The sequence below is a fragment of the Cynocephalus volans genome, chromosome 1 (genome assembly GCF_027409185.1).
Source record: "Cynocephalus volans isolate mCynVol1 chromosome 1, mCynVol1.pri, whole genome shotgun sequence".
Classification (NCBI taxonomy): domain Eukaryota; kingdom Metazoa; phylum Chordata; class Mammalia; order Dermoptera; family Cynocephalidae; genus Cynocephalus; species Cynocephalus volans.
This window is the reverse complement of record NC_084460.1, coordinates 22,461,592-22,483,773: the sequence shown is the minus strand read 5'-3', so window position 1 is coordinate 22,483,773 and position 22,182 is coordinate 22,461,592. Positions and strand designations below refer to the sequence as shown.

At 36.5% G+C, this 22,182-nt stretch overlaps 1 protein-coding gene across 2 annotated transcripts in view; it reads right to left on the bottom strand.

Annotated features, from left to right (window-relative positions):
• Nucleotides 1-4,324: 4,324 nt before the first annotated feature.
• The window catches only part of GPCPD1 (glycerophosphocholine phosphodiesterase 1), a 50,465-nt gene continuing 32,607 nt past the window's right edge, over nt 4,325-22,182 (bottom strand). For both annotated transcript variants that reach the window (XM_063101433.1, XM_063101440.1), the window contains 8 exons: nt 19,720-19,797; nt 18,716-18,755; nt 16,978-17,039; nt 15,470-15,535; nt 12,294-12,430; nt 11,663-11,798; nt 10,689-10,849; nt 4,325-4,636 (listed from right to left, as the gene is read on the bottom strand). In XM_063101433.1, the coding sequence (XP_062957503.1) occupies nt 4,447-4,636; nt 10,689-10,849; nt 11,663-11,798; nt 12,294-12,430; nt 15,470-15,535; nt 16,978-17,039; nt 18,716-18,755; nt 19,720-19,797 (870 nt within the window). In that variant the 3' untranslated portion in view covers nt 4,325-4,446. The remainder of the gene's footprint in view (nt 4,637-10,688; nt 10,850-11,662; nt 11,799-12,293; nt 12,431-15,469; nt 15,536-16,977; nt 17,040-18,715; nt 18,756-19,719; nt 19,798-22,182) is intronic.

Below are 22,182 nucleotides of genomic sequence, written 5' to 3'. Positions count from 1 at the left end.
CTAGGCTTTTATTGCTTTCCTCCTGTGGAATTACGTAGTTTGGCTTTGAAAGTTTCAGAAGTTCACCCATCCTTTCCACGTTTGTTTTCTATCTGACAACACAGGTAAAGCATGTTTAGATAAATTTAGTGAGGACTAGACAGATTAATCACAGCACTTATTTTATTATTCTTGTACTAAAACAACTTTCTTCATTGTTTATAAATCTTCCCTTTCATGTCATTGCCCTCCTTTAAAATCATTAACAAACTTTTGTCATCTTCAAGAATTAGAAGCCTCTACCTGGCATTCATAATACCCTCTCCATTGCCAGGACAGCTCCTTCCCTCCCTCTGCACACACCACAACTACTACTCCGGTCTGAGTTTACAAAGGCTACACCACACACTGGCTTCACAACTATTCTGACCTCTACTGTCTGTAAAGGCTTGAAAGCTCCATAAAGTCTCTGACTGTTCCAACCCATGATCTCGCCTCCTTACCTCCAACATGTACTTGTATGGCCTTAATCATATGCTCTGCATTTTAAACATTTCAAATCTATTTCTCAAACTAAGTCCCCTAAGAGGTTATATTTGAATTTCCAATCATGAAGGCCAAAATAATGCAATGTTTCTAATAGGCATACTTTGTTTTCTACCCAAACAGTACATGATCCAAACCTAAAATGCAAAGGTATATAAACCATTTGTATCCAAATCTAAATTAACAGGACTCCATTATCTACCTAGAGTACTACAGTAATAATGTGAAAGACAAATTCAGTCACAGTTAACAAAGAGAAACACCAGGGCAGGGCAATGATCGTCCATCAGGACTGAGACAGCCTACCCCACAGGTCACACAAGTCTAATCCAAGGCAGCACCTTCTTCTCTACCAGTCTACCAGTGGTAGGGTTTAGGTATACTGCCCCAGGAAGGGACAACCAAGCCTGCAGGTAAATTGTACCTTATCTTCCATCGGAATAATAAGCAGTATTCCTATAATTCTCATTTAGTATGGAGTAGAAAATTGGTTTAGGATAATCCATCAAATATGTAACTCCAAGCAACTGGGACAGAGTGAGAACTCCATGTGTGAACATGCAAATGCACACACATGCACGTGAGCACACATACTCCACAACACGGACAAGTATGCCATACAAAACTTTATGTTCAACGTGAAACAATCTCAGTTAGGAAACTAGGATTATTGCCACCACCATTTATTTATCTAGTTCATAACTAAGGATAGAGCACTATAGTAGTGCTAGAAATCCAAGAAATCCCTGCCCTTAAGGGGCTTACAGTCTTATTAGGGAAATGTAACAGGCACAGAAGAAGTTGGACTATAAGAAAGCATAAGCTAACAAATGCCACAAGACTTCAGAAAGCAGCATAGTTTGTGAACACGGGATTAGGAATCACGAAACCCAGATTCTAGTCCCAATCTGGTAAGTCATGTAAACTCTCTGGGTCTATTACTCCGGCTGCAAAATGAAGTAGTAAGATTTAGACGCTGTCTGCATCCATTTCCATCATGACTCAAGTCAAAAGCTGAGGCAAGTTTTATGGAGAAGTTGGCACCTGAGCAGGAGCTGAAGGAAGGCAGAGAAGGAGTATCAGACAAGAAAAGCGGTACTGAGGTAGGCGTAAGCATGGGGGTTGGAGGGGAGAAGAGAGACAAGGTCACGAGGAGCAATGGGAGCGAGGTAAGTGGGTGGCAGGAAGCCAGCTGTGGCAGCACTCTGGCACCACCCACACAGGAGTGAGCTGGGTCCCTGCGTTTACATCCAGTCAGTTACAGTACATAATTCCAAAGAGTAAAAAATACCAGAGAACAATGGCGGCATTTTATCAAATGTTTCACTTGATTTCCAGAAAGTATAAAATAACACTATAGCTCTAGATTTCAAAATTGACATCAATAAACCATCCCAATCATCAAGATGTAAACCAATTCAAAGTTTATACTTTTAGCAAACATAACTAAACCTCTTAATTCAAAAGGACATTGGATACAAACTACATTATCCCAATAATTCCAACATTTATTTTCTACCATATTCCACGCACTGTGGAAATAAAAATAAATGTGACAAGGTGTCGGCCCTTGAAGAGCCCACAGCCTGGCAGGTGAGACAAACATCAACTATGCCTACCCAGAACATCATACCTGTGATGCATGGTATGATCAAGGTAGGGACACAACGCTATGGAGTGAAAGGAGGGATTCATCCTTTCTGAAGGAGTTTCAGCAAGGGCTCAGAGGAAAAAGTTCTATGGCTCAGGGAGCAATGACTGTGGCAGCGAGACAGTGGCTGTGGGGAGGAGAGGGCTCTCAGGCAGAGCAAACACGGGCACAGACAGAAAGTAGAGCAGGAACATGGCATGTCCAGGGCCTATTATTGGTCCAGTGTGGCTGGAGCAGAGTATAAAGGGTGACAGCTAGTGATACAGAGGCCTGTACTTAGTTCTGTAAAAAGGAACCACACCACTGCTCATTATTTTTAATCATCTACCACCACTGGTTTATAAGGTCAGGTAGATAGGAAAGAAAGTGAGCAGTAAGGTTGTCTATCATAAGAAGTTACTGTAAGCTCTTCTCAGCAGATTGAACTATTCAGAAGCTTACACCCCTCTACCACTTCCTTTTCTCATCCCCTCCTCTGTCCCTTTCTTTATGATCTGCTTCCCCTCTGTCCTTGAGTCTTCAAAATGGAGCTGGCACTAGAAAGGCACAAGGGAGGAGCAAACAGGATTAGAAATGCATACATATGGCTAATCAAGTTACCATGAAGTAATGGTAACTGTACTGCACAAAAGTCTGCAGATGAAGAAAACTAATTCTTTTTCAGGAGTTTTCTAAAAAGTGCCCAATTCACACCAAAATGTTGGAAAATGTCATTCAATGTAGGAAAAGTATACAGAACCCTTGTAGAAGACTCCATTTCCTAACCTATTTTTCACTAAATATCAGTGTTACAAATACAATACTTTAGGATTTCAGAGCCTATTTTCACACAATTAGGATTCAACCAAAACTGCACTGTTTAGCTTAAAAAATAAAAAGATACAACATGTAAGTTCAAGTCTTAGGTTCTCAGCTACTACTAAAATATGTCAATACATGAATAAACTGCCTCGTGAAAAACATGCAGTATAAAGTAGATGCAAATAAGCCATCCCTTTAGCTGCAGACACTTAGTTTCAAATTTTTGTAACATTATAAAACCATTCTACAAAAGTAACACCTTCTTAAAATTTCATTTTATAATGAAAATAAACCTGTCATTTTATTTAACATTCATTCTTAAGTTACAGCATGTGAACAAAACCTGCTTCTAATGAAAGAAACCTTAGTATAATCCTAAAAACATGCATACACATTTAGTAATATCTCTACATTTCTAAATAAATTACATGCATGATATACATTAACTAATAAAGAATACCAATATAAGAATTCAGGACATTTATTTTTCTGCATGGCGATTTAACTACTGTACAACACACACACATACACAAAACCCATAAGCAACAGTGTGGAATAGGTGGTGAGAGACAAGATAAGCCTATAATAATAATGCCTATGAACAGGCTTTTGAGGCAACTGTATTTTCAGTCCTTGACATCTTCTCACACTCACCTAGCACCACAGATGCAAGGACTTAACAGTAAACGTGTACAATATCATGCTTAAATCCTAAAGCATGCATTGAATCAGATGTATACACTGTGATCTACTCTAAGTATGCGATACATGCTTCTCACTAATATTTTATACATTAAATTACCCTGCAGCATTTTGAAATTTTATCATTTATGTAAAACAACTTTTGAAAGATTTATTAAACACAGTTCAAGGTTCACCTCCAGGCTGGTTTGGTTAAGTGGAAAAATGGCAGCAGCCTCAAGGTTCATACTGAATGAAAATGGTTTATGTGCATGTCAATCCACATACAAAATACCTATATACACAGATGGCACAAAGATTTGCGCAGTTGAAATCACCAGTGCAAATGCATGCATTTGAGGTACTTATTTTGTTCATGGTCAGGTATAATTATGCAGTTATTTTCTTTAAGTGCTAAAGATTTCAGACTTGATCAAATGAACAGCTATCAGGAGTGTAAATACAAGATATTTATATAGTTAATTTCAAAGTGCTATGCTTTTAACAAACATTTATTTAACATTATAGGTTTACATATTTAGTTTAATATATTTGCCAACCAATAAATTTTCTCATTGTAAAGAGAATGACTGGTAATTACACCTGGCCAAGTGATTTAAACAGCATACTTGAAATCCTTGCAAGAACTGTAGTGAAAGAGTAAAATACTCCATTATTGCTTTATTGGACTGAGAAACCCAAAAGGCATAGATAAACAATGCTCAATGATGAAAAGTGAATACCCAGAATAGCACAGCATGCCCCCAATGACTTCTGTGCAATAAAAACTAAGCATTCTCCACATTATCAATGATGTTGGCATCCACGTGGATATTGGGCTCGCCACACAAAGATGAGGGAACGAAGCGGCCAACAGTGGGACACAAACAGCTTTTTAGCTCTGGCAATTCTTGCTTCAGGCGTTCCAACTGCTCCACTTGGAATATATTTGGCTGTTCAGGCATCCAATCATATATCCTGTGAAGAAAGAAACATAAAATACATAAAATAGTGAAACTTCATGGTTTACTTAAGACCTGCCTGACTTAACCTTTCCATAAGAATTCATTTAAAGAATGCCTGGAACATCTATATTAGAGTTTTGCTTTTGTTTTGTTTTCTAAAGCAATTAAATCAGAAAACGAAATTTGTAGCTTACTAGTGATTCTTACAGCATCTGCTCTCCAAGTCAATCAATCAGCAATGCCTTAATTAACAGATAGGAAGCTATTAAGAACTGGAATTCATACCCAGTTCTGACTTCAAAGTCACTAAAGATCAAGATGAGAAGACTGCTTCTGAGTGTGAGAACTGCACTAAAGCTGTGCAGTAATGGCAGAAGTATCTAGAGTCAAGAGCCCAGAAAGAAAGTCAAGAGCCTCGGGTGACTGACGGCAACACTGACACTGTCCATTCAGCAGAGAAAGGATGGCTTCTCATGCCTACATGTTACAACCAGGAAACTATGAAAGGCACTGCTAGAGAATCTTTATGACATTACAGTAGGGAAGAATTTCTTAAGCAAGATAAAAAAAAAAAATACACTGACTCAATTAAATAGATGGCATATTAAATCAAATATTTTCTGTTAATTAAAGAAATGTATAAGAGAATGAAAAGTGACCTCTGTCAAGGTGTCAGAACAGAGAATCTAACTTCACTCTCTCCCTATACACCATTAAAAGAAAAATAAAGTAAAAAAATTTTAAAAATCCACGAGTATGTAAAAAACCCAGGAGACAAAGCAACGATATTTTGGGATCTGGAAAACAGTTGAATAAGTAATTACTAAAAGTTTTTCAATTAGCTGAACTGAAAAAGCCAAATCACAAGCTGGTAACACGAAAAGAAAAAAGGCTGAGTTAAAAGCAACAGTGAATTCCTCTCGAATTCCCCTTCTCAAAGGAAAGGGCTAAAATAGGGAGGATGGGGTGAAGGCTCTTAGTCACAGGAAGCATTCCCTTTCTCCACTTCCTTCTGCTGGAGCTGCTGCCCTCCCCCACCTGAGATGTTTATTTTGAGAATTAAATAGGATGTCTCTTGCAATAAAGATAATAGGACCAGGCGAGGGTTTGGGTATTTTACAAAACCATCACCACTGCCACCAGCACAGAGAATTTGTAAATGGTGTATATGTACCAAATGCTAAATATGAAGGTACTTCAAAAAGTTTGTGGAAAAATTAAATTACAAGATAATATGAATCCATGAATATTTTTAAGACCCCTCGAACGAAGACACCCCTCCCCCCTCTGGCTCTCTCTTCTCATTTGACTCTAAAAACCCTGGCAGCCAGACCTAGGAACCTACACCACCCCCACCCCAGGAAAATATGTAGATTCTATTAAGAATCTGATCAGACAAAAAGTAAGGTTCTAAAACTACTGACATCAAAGATATTGCCGCACAAGCCACCCAGATCACTCCACAGTGAAGTCCAGGTCAACAACTCCATTCACACACTCAGAGCTTCCAACAAGCTTTGTAGATCCCAAATCCTTAACATGGGAGGCAGCCAAGGATTTCCAAACATCTGAGGAAAGCTTCCAAATGGAAGAAAACAGAAGATAACTTGAAAAAGACCAAAAAAAGAAAAAACCCTTAATGAATAGAAAAAAGTACATTCAGAGAAAAAAGACAGTCCTCGGAAATTAAAACTACAATAGTAGATATGAAAAACTTGACAGAATGGGTAGGAGGTTGAGAGAATCTTTCAAAGTGGAGCAAAAAGATAAAGACAGAAAATAAGAGAAAATAATTAGAAGTCTGGTCTAAGAGGTATGTGATTCAAACAAAACGGTTTCTATAAAGAAACTAAGTCTGGAAAAATAGAAGGAATAAAAATCATAGAAATAATTCACAAAATTCTCCCCATCTTTAAGGACATGTAATGACAGAGTAAAACAGCTATCAAGTACCCAGCACAATGGGTAAAACCAAACCCAAAACAAGACCCATTTCTACAAAATTTTAGAACACTGGTGACAAAGAGACTTTCCAAGCTTCCAGAAGGCAAACAAATTACATGTGAGAGAACGGGAATCAACATGGCTTCACACCCCTCAACAGGAATTGTAAAGACAACGGAGGAATGGTTTTAAAATTAAGAAGGAAAATCATTACTATTATTATTTTTTGTGGCTGGCCTGTAAGGGGATCCGAACCCTTTACCTTGGTGTTATCAACATCATGCTCTAACCAACTGAGTTAATTAACAGGCCAGCCCTAAATGAAAACGATTTCTAATGTAGAATTTAACACCCAGCCTGGACATTTCCAGACATGAAATACCTCAAAAACATTTACTTTCCATGTCCTCCTTCCTCAAGAAGATGCTGAAGGATGTGTTCCATAAAAATGACAGTGAACCAAGAGAGGAAAAACATATAGGATACAGGAAACAGGAGATCTAACAGAGGGAATGACAGGGCACAGGATGACAGTTGTGCCCACAGAGGTTAACCAATCTGTACTCGAGCAGTCCCAGTGAAAATGAAGGTGTGTTAAGGGCTATCACTCCAAGAGGGCCACTGACACTCTAGCAGCTTTATCACCTAAGGACAGAGTGCCCTAGTGAGCCTGAACCAGTCTTACTTAAATATGGTTTGTCTTAACCATGTGCTGATAAAGTTTCCATACCACCTAACAGGATTATAATGCTTTGCCCTACTCCTGAGAACTGGTAGAAAGCTACAATGAGCACTGAACGAAGAAATGCAGAACAGCCCACTCCACGTAACCACACTTCTGATATGTTTCCAATGCCTAACCTACAGGGAGACGCCTGATTGTGCTGAGCTGACCTACAGGGTCAAACAATCAGTTCATAAAGACTAACATTTAAAAAGTACACACGTGTGGAAAGAAAGGATCAAAAGGGCGTTATTTTTTGAATCTTGCTTAGGTCCACACTTGCAGATGTACATATCCATGTGTGGACTGGGTTGAAACGTAAAACCGGTTGGAGTCAGTGAGGTTTGAAATTGCCTTGGAGAAATCTTAAGTATTCCAGGAGAATTGGTAAACAGTATTCTATAATAGCAAAAACTTGGCAACAACCTAAATGTTCTTAAATAGCAGAATAAACTACGGTAGAGACATACAATGAAATATTATACAGCCATGAAAATGAGTAATTTATAGCTATATGCAACAATATGAACTAATTTTAAGAACATAATGACAGGCTTTCGAAAGTATAAATAAAGCTGAAAACTATGAAAAACTAAATGGTATATTGTTTAGGGACAGAAACAAGATTTTAAAAAAATTTAAGAGAATAATAATTTGATAAGTGGTTGTGTCTGAGGGAGGAAAAGAAAATTGTTTTTAATAATCTAAAACATACACTCTCAACACACCTCTCCCTAATTCTGCCTCAGTGGCTCAAAATCACTAATTATTTACAACCTTCCATATAATGTCTAAATTTGATAATGAAAAAAAAAAATGACAGCATAAGCACATTATATAGAAATCTACAGGTAAATACCAGAAGAAACAGCTTTTAAAAAGGGGACAAGGACTCAGCCAGGGACAATGGAAGGAACAGAAATAAGGAACTGCTATTTCTTTTTTTTTTTGGTGTAAGCTTTATAGAACTATACGAATTTAAAAACCTTAAAACTATATACATGTAGTTCTCTTAAAAACAGGCCGGCCAATTAGCTCAGTTGGTTAGAGTGCAGTGTTAAGGGTGCAGATCCTCATACCAGCCAGCCGCATTAAAAACAATATTTTTTTTAAATAAAAAATACTTTTGAGGGTGAAGACCAACTCTAACTCACCTTATCTCTCATCAGACCCTAACAGGAGTCCAGTGCCAGGCTGTCTCCTCAAACTCCTCCACACCTTCAGTGCAGTCCTGCCCTGATTCATGCCCTTGCCTCTGCAAAGCAAATTTAACCACCCCCAAAACCCCAACTCAATTCTTCCTCTTTAAAGCTCCAAGCCAGGAAGAACTTTGTTTAGCACCTATTATATCACATAATATCTTCTTGCTCTCCATTAAATGTCAACATTTGGCTCCAACCAAGTAAAACCCATGAGATGAAGTATCTGACTAAAACCTGTACACTCTACAATGCCATACATGATATAATTTCACAATACACTTTTCTTGCCTGAAAATAATTGCAATCATTGTTTCTTCTTAAAAGTAAATAAATAGGCCAGCTGCCAAAAAATACATACATACATACATCTATACACATTCTTCAAAAATTTGCTAAAGCCAGCAATTGCTTTGAATTGTTATTTAAATTTTTAATTTTCATTTAATTAGTTTGAAATGTCCATTAAAAAGAGCTATGGGTTATGCTGTTCATACAAAAATTAACCAAACAATTAAAAAGGCAGGCAGGTAGGCATTATCAATTACAATTTTAAAACCAGAATAATTGAGACAAAATAGTGGAGGAAAAAAAGCTTTATTAACAAAGTGATATAACTTTATAAGACAAACAGTAATACTGACTAAATCCAAGAAAATTTTTAAAGCAGGTCTGGTAAAAATTTTATCACTTACTCTTTATGTGGTACGGCTCAAATATTAGCAGGCCTGCTAATCCCTCAGCAGAATTAATAAGATCCCTTCTAACCCCAAATTTCTTTATACTAAAGCAAACTTTTTGGCTCTCAGATTAGTGGCTGTCAAATTTATATCATAAACACCCAGGAGCTGATAAGAAAGAAAGGAAAGAAGAAAGAAAGAAAGAGAGAGAGAAAGAAAGAGAAAGAGAGAGAGAGAGAAAGAAAGTGAGAAAGAAAGAAAGAGAGAGAGAAAGAAAGAGAAAGAGAGAGAGAGAAAGATTTATTCAACAAATATTTGAGCTCCTACTGTGGGACACAGCAGTGAACAAATGGGCCAAAAGCTTGCTCTCATGGAGCTTATGTTCTAATTTGAGTGTGTGCATTGGGGGAGCAGGAGGAGGGGACAGAGAGAAAGGAGCCAGGAGGAAAAACAAACAAGTAAAATATAATATGTATATGTGATGTGTCAGACAGTGATAAACGATATGGAGAAAAGTCAGGAAGTGCACTGTGAACAGAGGCTGCTGTTTAAAATAGGTTATTCAAGAAAGGCCTCACTAAGCCTTTCAGGTGACATTTCAGTCTTCACAGAAGTCCTTTTCTGAAGAAAACAGAAACAGCAGATGGAGGAAAGTTGTGGGAAGAAAGGTCAAAAAGGCAGAGGTGGGAGGTGGCATGTGTGGGACAGGGATCAGCTCCTATAGGGCCTTGTAATGACTCTGGCTTTTCCTTTAGGTGACACAGAAATCTGTGGGAGAGTTTTAAGTAGCAACATCATCTGACAGGTTTTAAAAGGCCCCTCTGGCCGCAGTGCTGAAAACAGACAGAGGCAAGGGTGGAAGCAGTCATCAGGGAGCGGGTAACTTCAATAATCCACAGGAGAGATGAGGTGGTTTAGCTGAGTGACAAAAGTAAACGTGGTGAGTGGACAGATTTGGGACATATTTCTAAGACAGAGTTGACAGGATTTTCTGTCTGGTTGGATTTGGGTATGAGATAAAGAACAGAGTCATGGAAGACCCCAAGGATTTGGCCTGAGAAACTGAATGACAAAGCTGTCATTTATATTGAAATCTGGAAGACTATCTAGGAAGAACAGGTGTCAGTACCTGGATATAAAAGTTTAGAGGTCAGGGAAATGGTCTGAGTTGGAGATAAATAAACTTGGGAACATATAAAGGTATGAAAAGCCACAGAATTGGATGAGATCACAGAGAAAGCTGATACAGATAGATAAGAGGTCTGGGGGCAGACACACTCACCTCCCAAGATGATTTAGTACATCTGGGTTGGAGACCAGTCATCTGAATTTTTAACAAGCTTCCCACATGTTTGTGGTATACTTCAAAATTTGAAAAAACCCGCTCACAAACAAATATCAAGATAAACCTCAAGGTGAACTACAGAACTTTAACTTAACTAAGTTTAATTTTATTTGTAAGGTGAAAACTACATTTTTCCCAACATTCCATGGAAATTTGTCATTAAAAATAAATACCTATCATAAATTAGACCATTAACTCCAAATTCCTTCAATTTTCTTCTGTTTTCAGGATCATTGTTATCATCACCCCAGCAAAATATGACGAGTCCCTTAGCTTTCGCCTCTTGAATATAGGATGGGTTTCTGAGCAGGTCTTCAGTATGTGCATTTATGCCCTAAAAGAAGAAAAATTAGTTGTTCATGGAAAAGTAATGTATTAACTGCAAATGCTAAATGCTCATACTCTACATTAGTGCTCTCAAAGGTAGAGCAAGCAGGAAAAGAAAATATTAGAATATTTTCTTACAGTTAATTATTTTATTCTTTTTAAGAATAATTATCTTATTCTTTTTAATGGATATTTCATATATACTTGTACATATATTCACAATATATGAGGATACTTCAAAAAGTTCATGGAAAAATGGAATTAAAATACAATATGAATCTTCCCATGAACTTTTTGAGGAAATTTTTTGTTCATAATATTTGTAGGAAATTTATAAACATACAGATATTCAATGTGTGGACAAAAAATTTTTACTAATGGAATGCCCTATCAAAACAAGTTTACAGTCCAACTTTAGATGATTTATAAAATCCACTCAAAAAACTAAACTAAACAACTTAATGGGACTGGCTGGTTAGCTCAGTTGCTTAGAGTGTAGTGTTATAACACCAAGGTCAAGGGTTCAGATCTCCTTACCAGCCAGATGAAAAGAAAAAAAAAGATACCACTTTTAGAAAGACAATTTTAAAAAGACAAGAAACAAACAAAAACTTCACGTAAGCCTACAAGAAAACTTTTACCTCCCTTCATTTAATGCTTTTCATTCTGAGACCTAATATCCTCATTTTTAATTAGAGCTACTTGTTTGCTACGCTTTAGTCAAAACTTTAACTATGCGTATGTAATATGAAACCTTATTTACTACTGCTCTCAAACATAAAATAGAAAATTAAAAAATAAAAATTCAAACATAACTTACCAGTAGATTTTCAAACTGTGCAAAGCTCATTGCAATAGTTGTTGTCCGAGATCTGAGGTCCATGAGTTCAGGGTAGATATCAGATTTTCCTTGAGTCAAAAATAATATGGGATATTTGTTCTGCTTTTGCCGAACCCTAAAAGGACAATTTAATAAAGACTTTTCAGCTGGGAGATAACTGTAATATTCTGTTTTTAAGTTTTAGAAAACACTAAAAGTATAAAGAAAATAAACAAAAGCACAATCCCATTACACAGATATAACCTCGGACTTTAACATGTGTTGTCTTTCAGTCAAAAGTAAGAATTCAACACTGTTCTATAGAAGAGCTAAAACATTCTCCAAAATGGGCAATGAGAAGGCCCTTGAGGCCTTATAGTGTGGTAAGGAGGACACAGCATGCCTATAAAATGCAATCGAGTGTGAGGCTCTAGGACCCAGTAGGTATGAACTTCACACGAGTGAAGGGCACCCCAGCGAGTAGTCATGATGGGACGTGGGAATATGTACAACCTGAGTAGGACAAATCAAGGGTGAAATCTGGACGCCTTCTCCACCCCAACCACTCCTTGTATCCTACGGCCTAGATACACCCTAAGAATGTAAGACAAAAAAGTTGAATATTACTCACATTGTACAAATATCTGCATCAAATGAAGAAAACACTATTCTCCTCTTCCCAGAGTTTTCTAAAACAGTTTTTAAAATTATGTCTAAAAACAGATTCATGTCAAAATATGTTGATAAGTTACCATCCCACATTCCATCCTGTGTGAGAGAAGAACGAAAAGGAAAGCCATTACACACCCTAGAATCACAGTGCTAGAAAAAAATCTTGAGAGCATCTCGTCCAACTCCTATTTTACCGATGAGGAAACCAAGGGCCTGAAAAGCTTAAGTGACTTGCCCAAGACCACATAGCTATTTAGTGGTGGTGCAGCAAGAATAATTCACGTACAGAAACCCGTAAGAAGTGATTAACTATACCATCAATAGACTCTTGCTTTAAGAAAGTTAACAAAATAAAAGCTGAAACTCTGGAAATTTAGTCTACTATCACTTTAAAATACTTTGATGTACCAGGGTAAGGAAGAGGGAGGTAGGGAGTTAGGGAGATGTTGGTAAAGGAAACGAAGTTTAGTTAGATAGGAGGAATAAGTTCAAGATGGTGACGGTAGTGAACAACAATGTATTATATTCTTGAAACTTGCTAAGAGAGTACATTTAAAGTGTTCTCACCATAAAAAAAAAATTATGTGAGGAAATGAATGGGATAATTTGCTTGTTTAAGCCATTCTACAATATACGTATTTCAAAATATTGTGTTGTATTCGATAAATATATATAATTTTTATTGATCAAAAAAATAGGATAAATTTTTGGACAATTCAGAACCATTTGCTAAGAGTATTTATAAAACAGCTATAGATCTTCTACCTAATCTTACTAGTACGGAGTAGAGAACATGTGACATTAGAAAAAAAATAAAATTACATGTTCACTCTATCTGAACTACAATTCTGACAGTTCTGTAGTATGTTCACTTAAAATTAACAGCTAATTTTTAGGTTTAGTGTTAGTATGGTAAGTAGTAGATATTCTTTGGATAATCTTAAATGAATCGGAATATATCATACTGAAACATTTGTCTTGGTGAGTGTATGTGTGTGAGAGACTTTACTTATGTCTTTACGGAGTGTCTTTGGATCACGTTGGTGAATGTGTTCATTTTTGCTACTCTACGAATAACATTTACTGCCTTTGAGAAGGTGTAAATAGGATGTGCATGGCGGTGGGCGGTTAAATTTAGTATGCTCATGAGCTCTGCTGGTCTAATAAAATGACTGCATATGACAGACAATACTAAATTACCAATCCTTAAGAAATTTCAGTGAAAAATAAGTTAGTACACTGGTTAAACATCATAATTAATATGGGTGATCAAGACTACTCTAGAAGTAATGGTGGCCAAGCAATATGACCAACTGTGCAAGGTAATAGAATCTGGTTTTGTTTATCAAGGGAAAAAAAGATAGATTCACCCTAAGATTAAACATCTGGTTATTCCAGAATGTGAAAGATGATAGTAAAAGACAAAACCCGATGGATATAAAAAGCTGTAGAAAGTTCAGGAAGTAAATTCTATTTGCCTTGGTTATACATGTATATAATAATATAAAACTTGAAATAATGATTCTGAAAGAAGCAATGATACAATGACACATGTTAAAATTCTGGCAAAATTTCCATACCTCAGCTTTGATGGGTTCACTAAAAATTACTTAGGAATGCTTTACTGCCAAAAACTATATTAAAGCAAAACTAAGATTCTGCTTTCTATTACAATGCGATGACATATTGTTATTGATTTATTCATTCTACTCTTAACAAAATGCAGTAAACGTTACTCTCTAATTTCTACTTAATTTTCCTAGTTAGCAGAAATTCTATAGCCCCCAAGTACCTTTTTGTACTTTATGCTGTCTTACGTGCTTCATTATTTAAAAAATAATAGTTAATTGCCTTTGAAAGAGCAAGAAAAAAAGGAAACAGAGTATTTTGATATAATCTTCATAAAACTATAGGACACTTCATTTGCTAAGACATTACAAAAAAATCCTATTATCAATAACCAGTTAAAAATCTCTTCTTTGGGTCTTAGGCATATCAAGTATCCTCAAAAAATAATTAAGTTCAATATACATAACTAAGACATTAGAGTCAGCCCTAATAAAGTCAAATATTAAATGCTTTACATATTAGTCATTAAAATAATCTTAGAAGCTCTGAAAACTAAAAACCATATACTAGGAAAATCTTGGGTGAGCATTTACTATGTTAACCAGGATCAGCTTCTCACAAACAGCCTGATTTGTGGGCAGTTATAGATAACTCTGACCAAAACATATTCCAAGATATTGCTCCAATTTCCCAGTCATGACACCTGAATTAATTACTTCCAACCCCGAACCCCACCCCATCACTTTTACCATACATCCTATCCATTTACACATACCCCCCTCTGATATATGCTGTTTCCCCTGACTAGAATATAAGTTGCAGGAAGGCAGGACCTTATTCTGTTTTGTTCATTACTTGTCCCCAGCACCCAGAAAATGCCTGGCCCATTGCAGTATTTGAATAAATATTGGTTGAGCAAAGGAATGACTAAATCTGAGAGTGATTTGTAAAACATCTGTAGAAATTTCTTTCTTTCTTTTTTTTTTTTTTTAAAGATGACTGGTAAGGGGATCTTAACCCTTGACTTGGTGTTGTCAGCACCACGCTCAGCTAGTGAGCGAACCGGCCATCCCTATATGGGATCCGAACCCGGGGCCTTGGTGTTATCAGCACCACACTCTCCCGAGTGAGCCACGGGCCGGCCTTGTAGAAATTTCTTTAATTGGGTAACTATTACTAGCTACTGCTAACCAAGACAACTGCTTAGGCAATTATTTAAAATATATGTTTGTTGGGGGATAAGACAATAAAAACTAAATCAGAGAGTTGTGACCATCTACTTTATAAGTAGGCCCAGAAACCATCCATATTAATGTACATATAAGACACATGGAAACTGAAATTTCTACAAAAATACACTCATCAGTAATTTTAAGTACTCACATATTAGTAAAATGTAAGATATACTTTAATTTAAAGGTCCAACAAGCACTTAGCTTGCTGGAGGAAGCCACAATAAGATTTCATTTTTGCTTACTTCTTTAAAACAAAAAGAAATAGGAATGAAAGAATTTTTTAAACAGGGTAGAGAGGAAAGAAGAATGTATCACATTGAGAATTACTTACCCTTTGTTGGCAAATCCACTTTATTTCTATGTTAAACCCCACATCTTCTGGCAAAGACTCTAAAACCTAGAGTTTTGTTTGTTGGTGATAAATTTCGTTTTGTTTTTCACGAATGGTAGAATAAGAAAAAAAAAAAGAATTATTACAAAAAGCAACGAATACAAATACATCACTAGTAAAGATAAAATATTTTGTGTCTTTAGCACAAACCACTATCTTTTCTCACACTCAAACTGACAACCCGGTTGATGATTATTACATTAAATGTCAAAAGAAATTAAACAGCAAAAGCAGTAGTCTCAGGCGACGTCTGTGATAACTGATCACCACCATCACACAAAGATGGATCCTTAACCTAAAATCCTTTTCACAGATATTGTTGAAAAATCCAAAGTGAGCTGTAATAAGATAGGCAGTATTATGAATTCAAGAAGACATCTATTATGTTTTGTGAATTGCATTCAGATCTGTCCATCAATTAAGATATGATGATAGGAAAAAAACAAAAAATCCCCATGATTTTTAGCTTGTTTTGAACATGATTATGCTTAACAAATACCATGCTGATAACTCACCGAAAAGATGTTATCCCCAAATAAAAGACTATGCTGAGGCTCGTAAGTCAATAAGCCTATAATCTATAAGAATTAACAAATATGTTGACAATTTATCTAAACTAAGTTATCTAGACACTTCCCAATCAGATTATTTCAGCAGTCAGAACCAGAAAATCAGATTGAAAATACGAAGCTTGGTTATAGATGACTTACTGTCATTTCCTTCCATATACGTGCGTATCTGATTTATGCAACCAGACTTTAGCAACCAGATACTAGATAAAACCCACTGTGTTATTCATAAGCCTCAATTTAAAAACATATATTTCCATATTGTGGTAAGCTGAAATGACCTATTTTGTCTTAGAAATCTGCTGTACTTGCCCTTACCAGAAAAAGACACTAAGGGAGACCAAAAGTTCGGGAATGAAGCCAGCGGAACAAAAGCAGATGCAGCATCTCTGGCCTCATGTAGGCTTTCCTGATGCTGTCAAAGGGATTCCTGTGTAAATTGTGTCTAGTTTTTAATGCTTCATGCTAGCTTTTCTTATACTTTTTCAGAGTATATTCTTCAAACTTGTGTCTCATGTTAAGTAACAAGGGCACTTGCTTTCTTTAGCTGGAGAATCATGTTTATACCCAAAAGCTGAGAATCAGTTTTAAATGTGGTTGTAAAAATGTCTCTCCCACCACCATATATTCTTTCTACCCCTTTTCCTGTGCTCTCTACTTCCTGCTTATACTCAGAAATACGTGGATTTGTTATTCAAGTAGCACTGGTACACCTCACATAACTGTATCTTCCCTAAAAAGCACCGATAATGGTCAACTTATATTAATGCTGTCTTTGACGCAGCCTTTTTAATACCCACGTAAGAGACCAAACTAAATTATTCAGACATAACAGAATTAACGTGATGGCCTCGCTCTGGTTTTCCTCAAGAAACTTACCATCTTAAGAGAAGGAAATGGCTGATTTTCAGAAAAGGAATTTTCCTCCTCAACCACAGATTCTGAAATTTTAAATTACAATAATTCAGTAAATAAAATGCCACTATATCACTAAGTTTTTTTCCTAAATCCTTAGGGAAAAAGAGAGACAGCGTGCACATGCATGTACGCTTATTATGAGATCCTTTTATATACAGTACTTTTGAAGGCTTTTGTAAATATGATTTTTAACCCCTGAAAACTCTACTTTCCGAATAAGCATCCTTCATAAAGATTGGTTTGCAATGCTTAATATAAATACCACCATTGTGGCCCCAAGAGTGATTATTTTCTTATAAAAATTGTAATATTATTGTTAATAAAAAGTAGTCACAAACAGTGACTTGTTATTTCTTGGTGGAATTAAGAGCTCTGTCATTTTGCTAAGACTTCTATTTGATATAACAAAATCAGCTAAGAAACTAGAAATTAGGAGAATATATGGCTACTATTGTACCTTTACTACTATCAATTAATTGAAAGTAGATTATTTTAAGGGACACAGAAGACTTTTTGTTTCCGAAAAGAGAAAAAAATGAAAATATCAAGCTTTTCTTTTTCTTTCTTTCTTTTTTTTTAAGCTTTTCTTTTCTGGGGAAAACACACACACAAACAAAAAGTTATGTGTATGTATAACTTAAAAGACTAAGATCATGTAAAATTTTCCAACTGAATAAATTAAATGTAAAATTCATTTTACTATAAATAGTCCTGAAATATCTATAAGCCTATATAGTCACATTTACACTCTGGGGATAATCTCTGGAGTCTTAAGCACTTCACAGTTTCTTCACATACTCAAACTATACTGTTATCACAATTACAAACATCTACTGAGTACCTAGTATGTGTCTCTAGGAATGTAAGAATATTTTCCTACCCTTGAGAAGCTGATATTGTAGTTGAAGAGACAAATACAAAAATAAAGAGTTTAAATAAGGTTACAATAAGAGCTGGCCAATTAGCTTAGCTGGTTAGAGCATGGTGCTGATAACACCAAGGTTCAGGGTTTGATCCCTATACTGGCCAGTCTTCCCCTTGTTGCCCCCCAAAACCACACAAGTTTCTGGGCCCTACTCCTGGAGTTTCTGATTCAGTAGGTCTGGGCTGGGTACCAAGAATTTGCATCTCTAACAAGTTTCCAGAGGATGATGGTGATAATGCTGGTCCTCGCTCCATATTTTAAATCATAAAACAGGATACAATAAGCTGCAAATGAATGACACCAACTACTAAATTCTATGGGAGCAGAAAGCAAAGTGAAATTACAAAGGGGAGTGGTAGGCAGGATAAGCTTGAGGAATGTGAGGCACATAGTAGTTTAGTAAGGTAACGTGCCCAAGGTCATAGATATTAAATGACAGAGCTGGTTCAAACTTCTGGCCTTGGAGCCCAATTCTATTCTTGATAAACTCTCCACCTTTGTAATGGTTAAGAATTTTTGAAAAGATTGATAGGTAAAAAATTATAGACAACCATGGTCATCAAGCTAAGAAAAGTAATAAAATGGTTACTTACATACATGTCATACATTCAGTTGAAAACTAATATATATAAGGCTTTCACATCTAGAAAATTACATTTAGATGGTCCAGCATTATATTTATTAAAATGACCAAGAATATGTTAAAATGGATAGGGAAATAGACCGTTAATGCTAACTACAAAATGAAAACAGTGTTTCCATATTGGTACATACCTTTCCTATCTTTAGACTTTAGTGCAGTCACATGAGCAAGCTAGAAAACATACAAAATGCAATCAGAAAAAAAGCCTTAGAGTTTATAAAGAGATGGTTAATAGAATTATAACTTCAGGCTGGTCAGTTAGCTCAGCTGGTTAGAGTGTGGTGTTATAACACCAAGGTCGGGGGTTCAGATCCCCGTACTGACCACCCGCCAAAACAAAAAACAACTATAACTTGAAAAGCTAGCAAGTTAGAGAAGAGTATAAAATGTAGAATTACCAATTTAATAAGAATAACCACTAACCACTACATATATTTTATATGGGCATACATATAAGATCATGATCAAATACCCAAGTAGGGAAGAAGAATATAAAAATTCCTAAATTAGGTTGAGACTTAATCTAATGGGGATGGGAAGAGGAAGCATGTAAAATTACACGGCACAACAAAATATACAAAGATCCTAGAAATTAACATACGTATAAAAACTAGCTATCACAGAAAAGGTCTATTATAAAATACTGACGTTATATAATGAAGGGCTACTGCAGACCAGAAGCAAACACACACACACACACACACACACACACACACACACACACACACACACACACACACACACACACACACACACACACACACACACACACACACACACACACACACACACACACACACACACACACACACACACACACACACACACACACACACACACACACGGAAAAGAAAAAGGTAAGATAACGAATGAGAAGGGCTGGCCTCTATGGTCTAAAAAGACTTGTGGCGTAGCTCCTTCATGAATGCAAAAACCAGCGGAATCCAGGGAAACCGTTAAAGAAGACAGATGATCAGCACAAACCTATTCCCCCAAACAGAACAGAAAACCAAAGCATACACGCTACACATGTGGAATATATAGTCATCCTCATGTGCAAACAGAATCTTACATAGGCGAGTACAAGTAGTCCTAAAGCTAAAGAATAATTTACAGTTGATGCTACTATTCCTACCTTTAACAACTGGAGTTGGTCAAATGTTAATTCCTTTACTGGAATTTCAAATAATTCAACTGGATCAGCATCAAATTTCTAAAAAGTAAAAATTAAAAGATAAAGAGAAAAACGGGCCCCAAATTATTACTGAATGTTTACAAGACAGGCCTAATATCTCAATTTCCTGAGCAATGAGAATAACTGTTAGGCAGCCATAGTAAGCCCATGCTGGAGTGAGCACTTCTTTCTTAACACCCACCTCCCAGCTCTTATATTCTGGCTTTTGTTTTTAATGTAGCTGGGGAGTACTGGGAAGAAAAAAAAAAAAAACAGTTGGCAAGAAGTTGTGGCACTGAAGACACTTAGAACAGAGCAAGAAGTTAGTCATTTCCCCTATTTCCTGTCATGCTGTATATATTTGGACACATATTCATGCTACATAACTAGGAAATCAACATCCAAGTGCTATAAAGAATTAATTTCTGTCAGTAAGTTTCGAAACTTTTCTAAGCCTTTTAAACTCTAGTTAAAAATAGCAGCCACACAAAGAAAACGTTATGAAAAAATTGTCTTATTAGCTATAAACAATAATACTTAACAAGAACTCTGATGTATCGTGTTTTCCCCATAAGCAAATACATCCTATGGGGTTTTAATACCATATCAAATGATCAAATGTCACACTGCTGGAGGCACCTCTATCTTAAGGAAATGAGTTATGGTACCACTAAAAAATCATTAATTCGTCAAATATACTAAAATCCATTACATACATATTCAATCCTGTACAATAGTATGAATCTGTACGTTAATAAAGTTTTTTCAGAAGAATACACACAAGAAACTATTAAGAGTAAGGGACTGAGATGAAGGCGAAAGTGGAAAGAAAATTTGTTTATCATTTCATAACCTTCTGAATTATTTTCATTTTTTTCTAATGAACATGAATGTTTTTATAAGAAAAAAAGCCAATTTAAAAATTAAAACTTGGGCCGAGCCTGTGGCGCACTCGGGAGGGTGCTGCGCTGGGAGCGCGGCGACGCTCCCAGCGGCCGCGGGTTCGGATCCTATATAGGAATGGCCGGTACACTCACTGGCTGAGTGCCGGTCACGAAAAAGAAAAAAAAAAAAAAAAAAAAAAAAAAAATTAAAACTCAACCTAAAATATATACAATTCATTATTTTCATTCCCCAATTAACTCATTCAGTTTCAACTTCAGAGCAAGGCAGTCTGGTGAAAACAGGAATGAGTAATATTCTTCAACTAATTCTCAGATTTTTAAATTACAGCTAGATTCATTAATCTCAATCCTGGCTAATAGAATCCCTTACCACTCCATTCCTTCTCATTTTGCATTAATGTTGTCCAGTAGCAAAAACAAACTACTGCATTTCTGTTTAGTTATTCTACTTTTGTCATTTGAATAGACGCATCTCCTTCCCTCCCTTCTGCTAATACCATTTCACAGAAATGGAAGGGTCCTTTTCTATATATCATCGTAATCCAATCCCATAGGACTCTGATGAGAACCCACTAGCAGATACAGCCAGGTGCCTTGTCATACTCTTTTATACAACAGGAAGTTTCTGGTGCAGTGTTCTACAATTTAGCAACATGGCCTTAACTTATCAACTCAGTTGAAAATGATACCCAACACAGTTTTAAAGAAAATGCCAAAAGAACCCTCCTAGTTTATGTCCCTGAGAAATCACTTGGTTAATCTGTACACTGAAGTTTAGGGACTATATAATTATCTCAATCACGTTTGTAGAACAATTATTAAAAATTGTTTAAAAATTGCATGCATTTTCAGATCTGATTCGGAACTTTCCCTGAATTATGACCTTGTCTCCATTCTCCCTGCCCCTACTCCAGCTCAGGCTTACCTTACCTTGGCCCACATTACTGCTCCCCTTGCCTCCAGTCTCTGTCCTCCGAAATTCCTATTACATTAGCTACCAAAACATTAGTCTTAGGGCTGGCCACTTACTTAGTTGGTTAGCGCACAGTGTTGTAACACCAAGTTCAAGGGTTCAGATCCCTGTGCAGGCCAGCCACCAAAAAACACAACAACACATTCGTCTTGAAGTTTAGTTCTGAGCCTTTCCCTTCTTAGCTAAAACGTCTTACATATCTCCCTCACTCTTAAGTCTTAACCCCTTTGCAGAGGCCCTCCACTATCTGACTCCAAACCATTTTTCCAGTTTTCCCCTGTGGCTCTTCCTGCTTTAGCCAAATAATACTAACCTATAAATTTGAAAAACAGCTGAAGCAGAAAGAGATGGAGGGCTGGCCAGTTAGCTTAATTGGTTAGAGTGTGGTGCTGATAACACCAAAGTCCAGGGTTCAATCCCTGTACCAGACAGCTGCCGAAAAAAGGAAAGAAATAGAAGCCTAGAAAACAAACATTATGCTACCCTCCTCTCCTGCCTCAATATAGTGACAGCAGCAGACTGATATAGAAAACACCTGGAATGTCC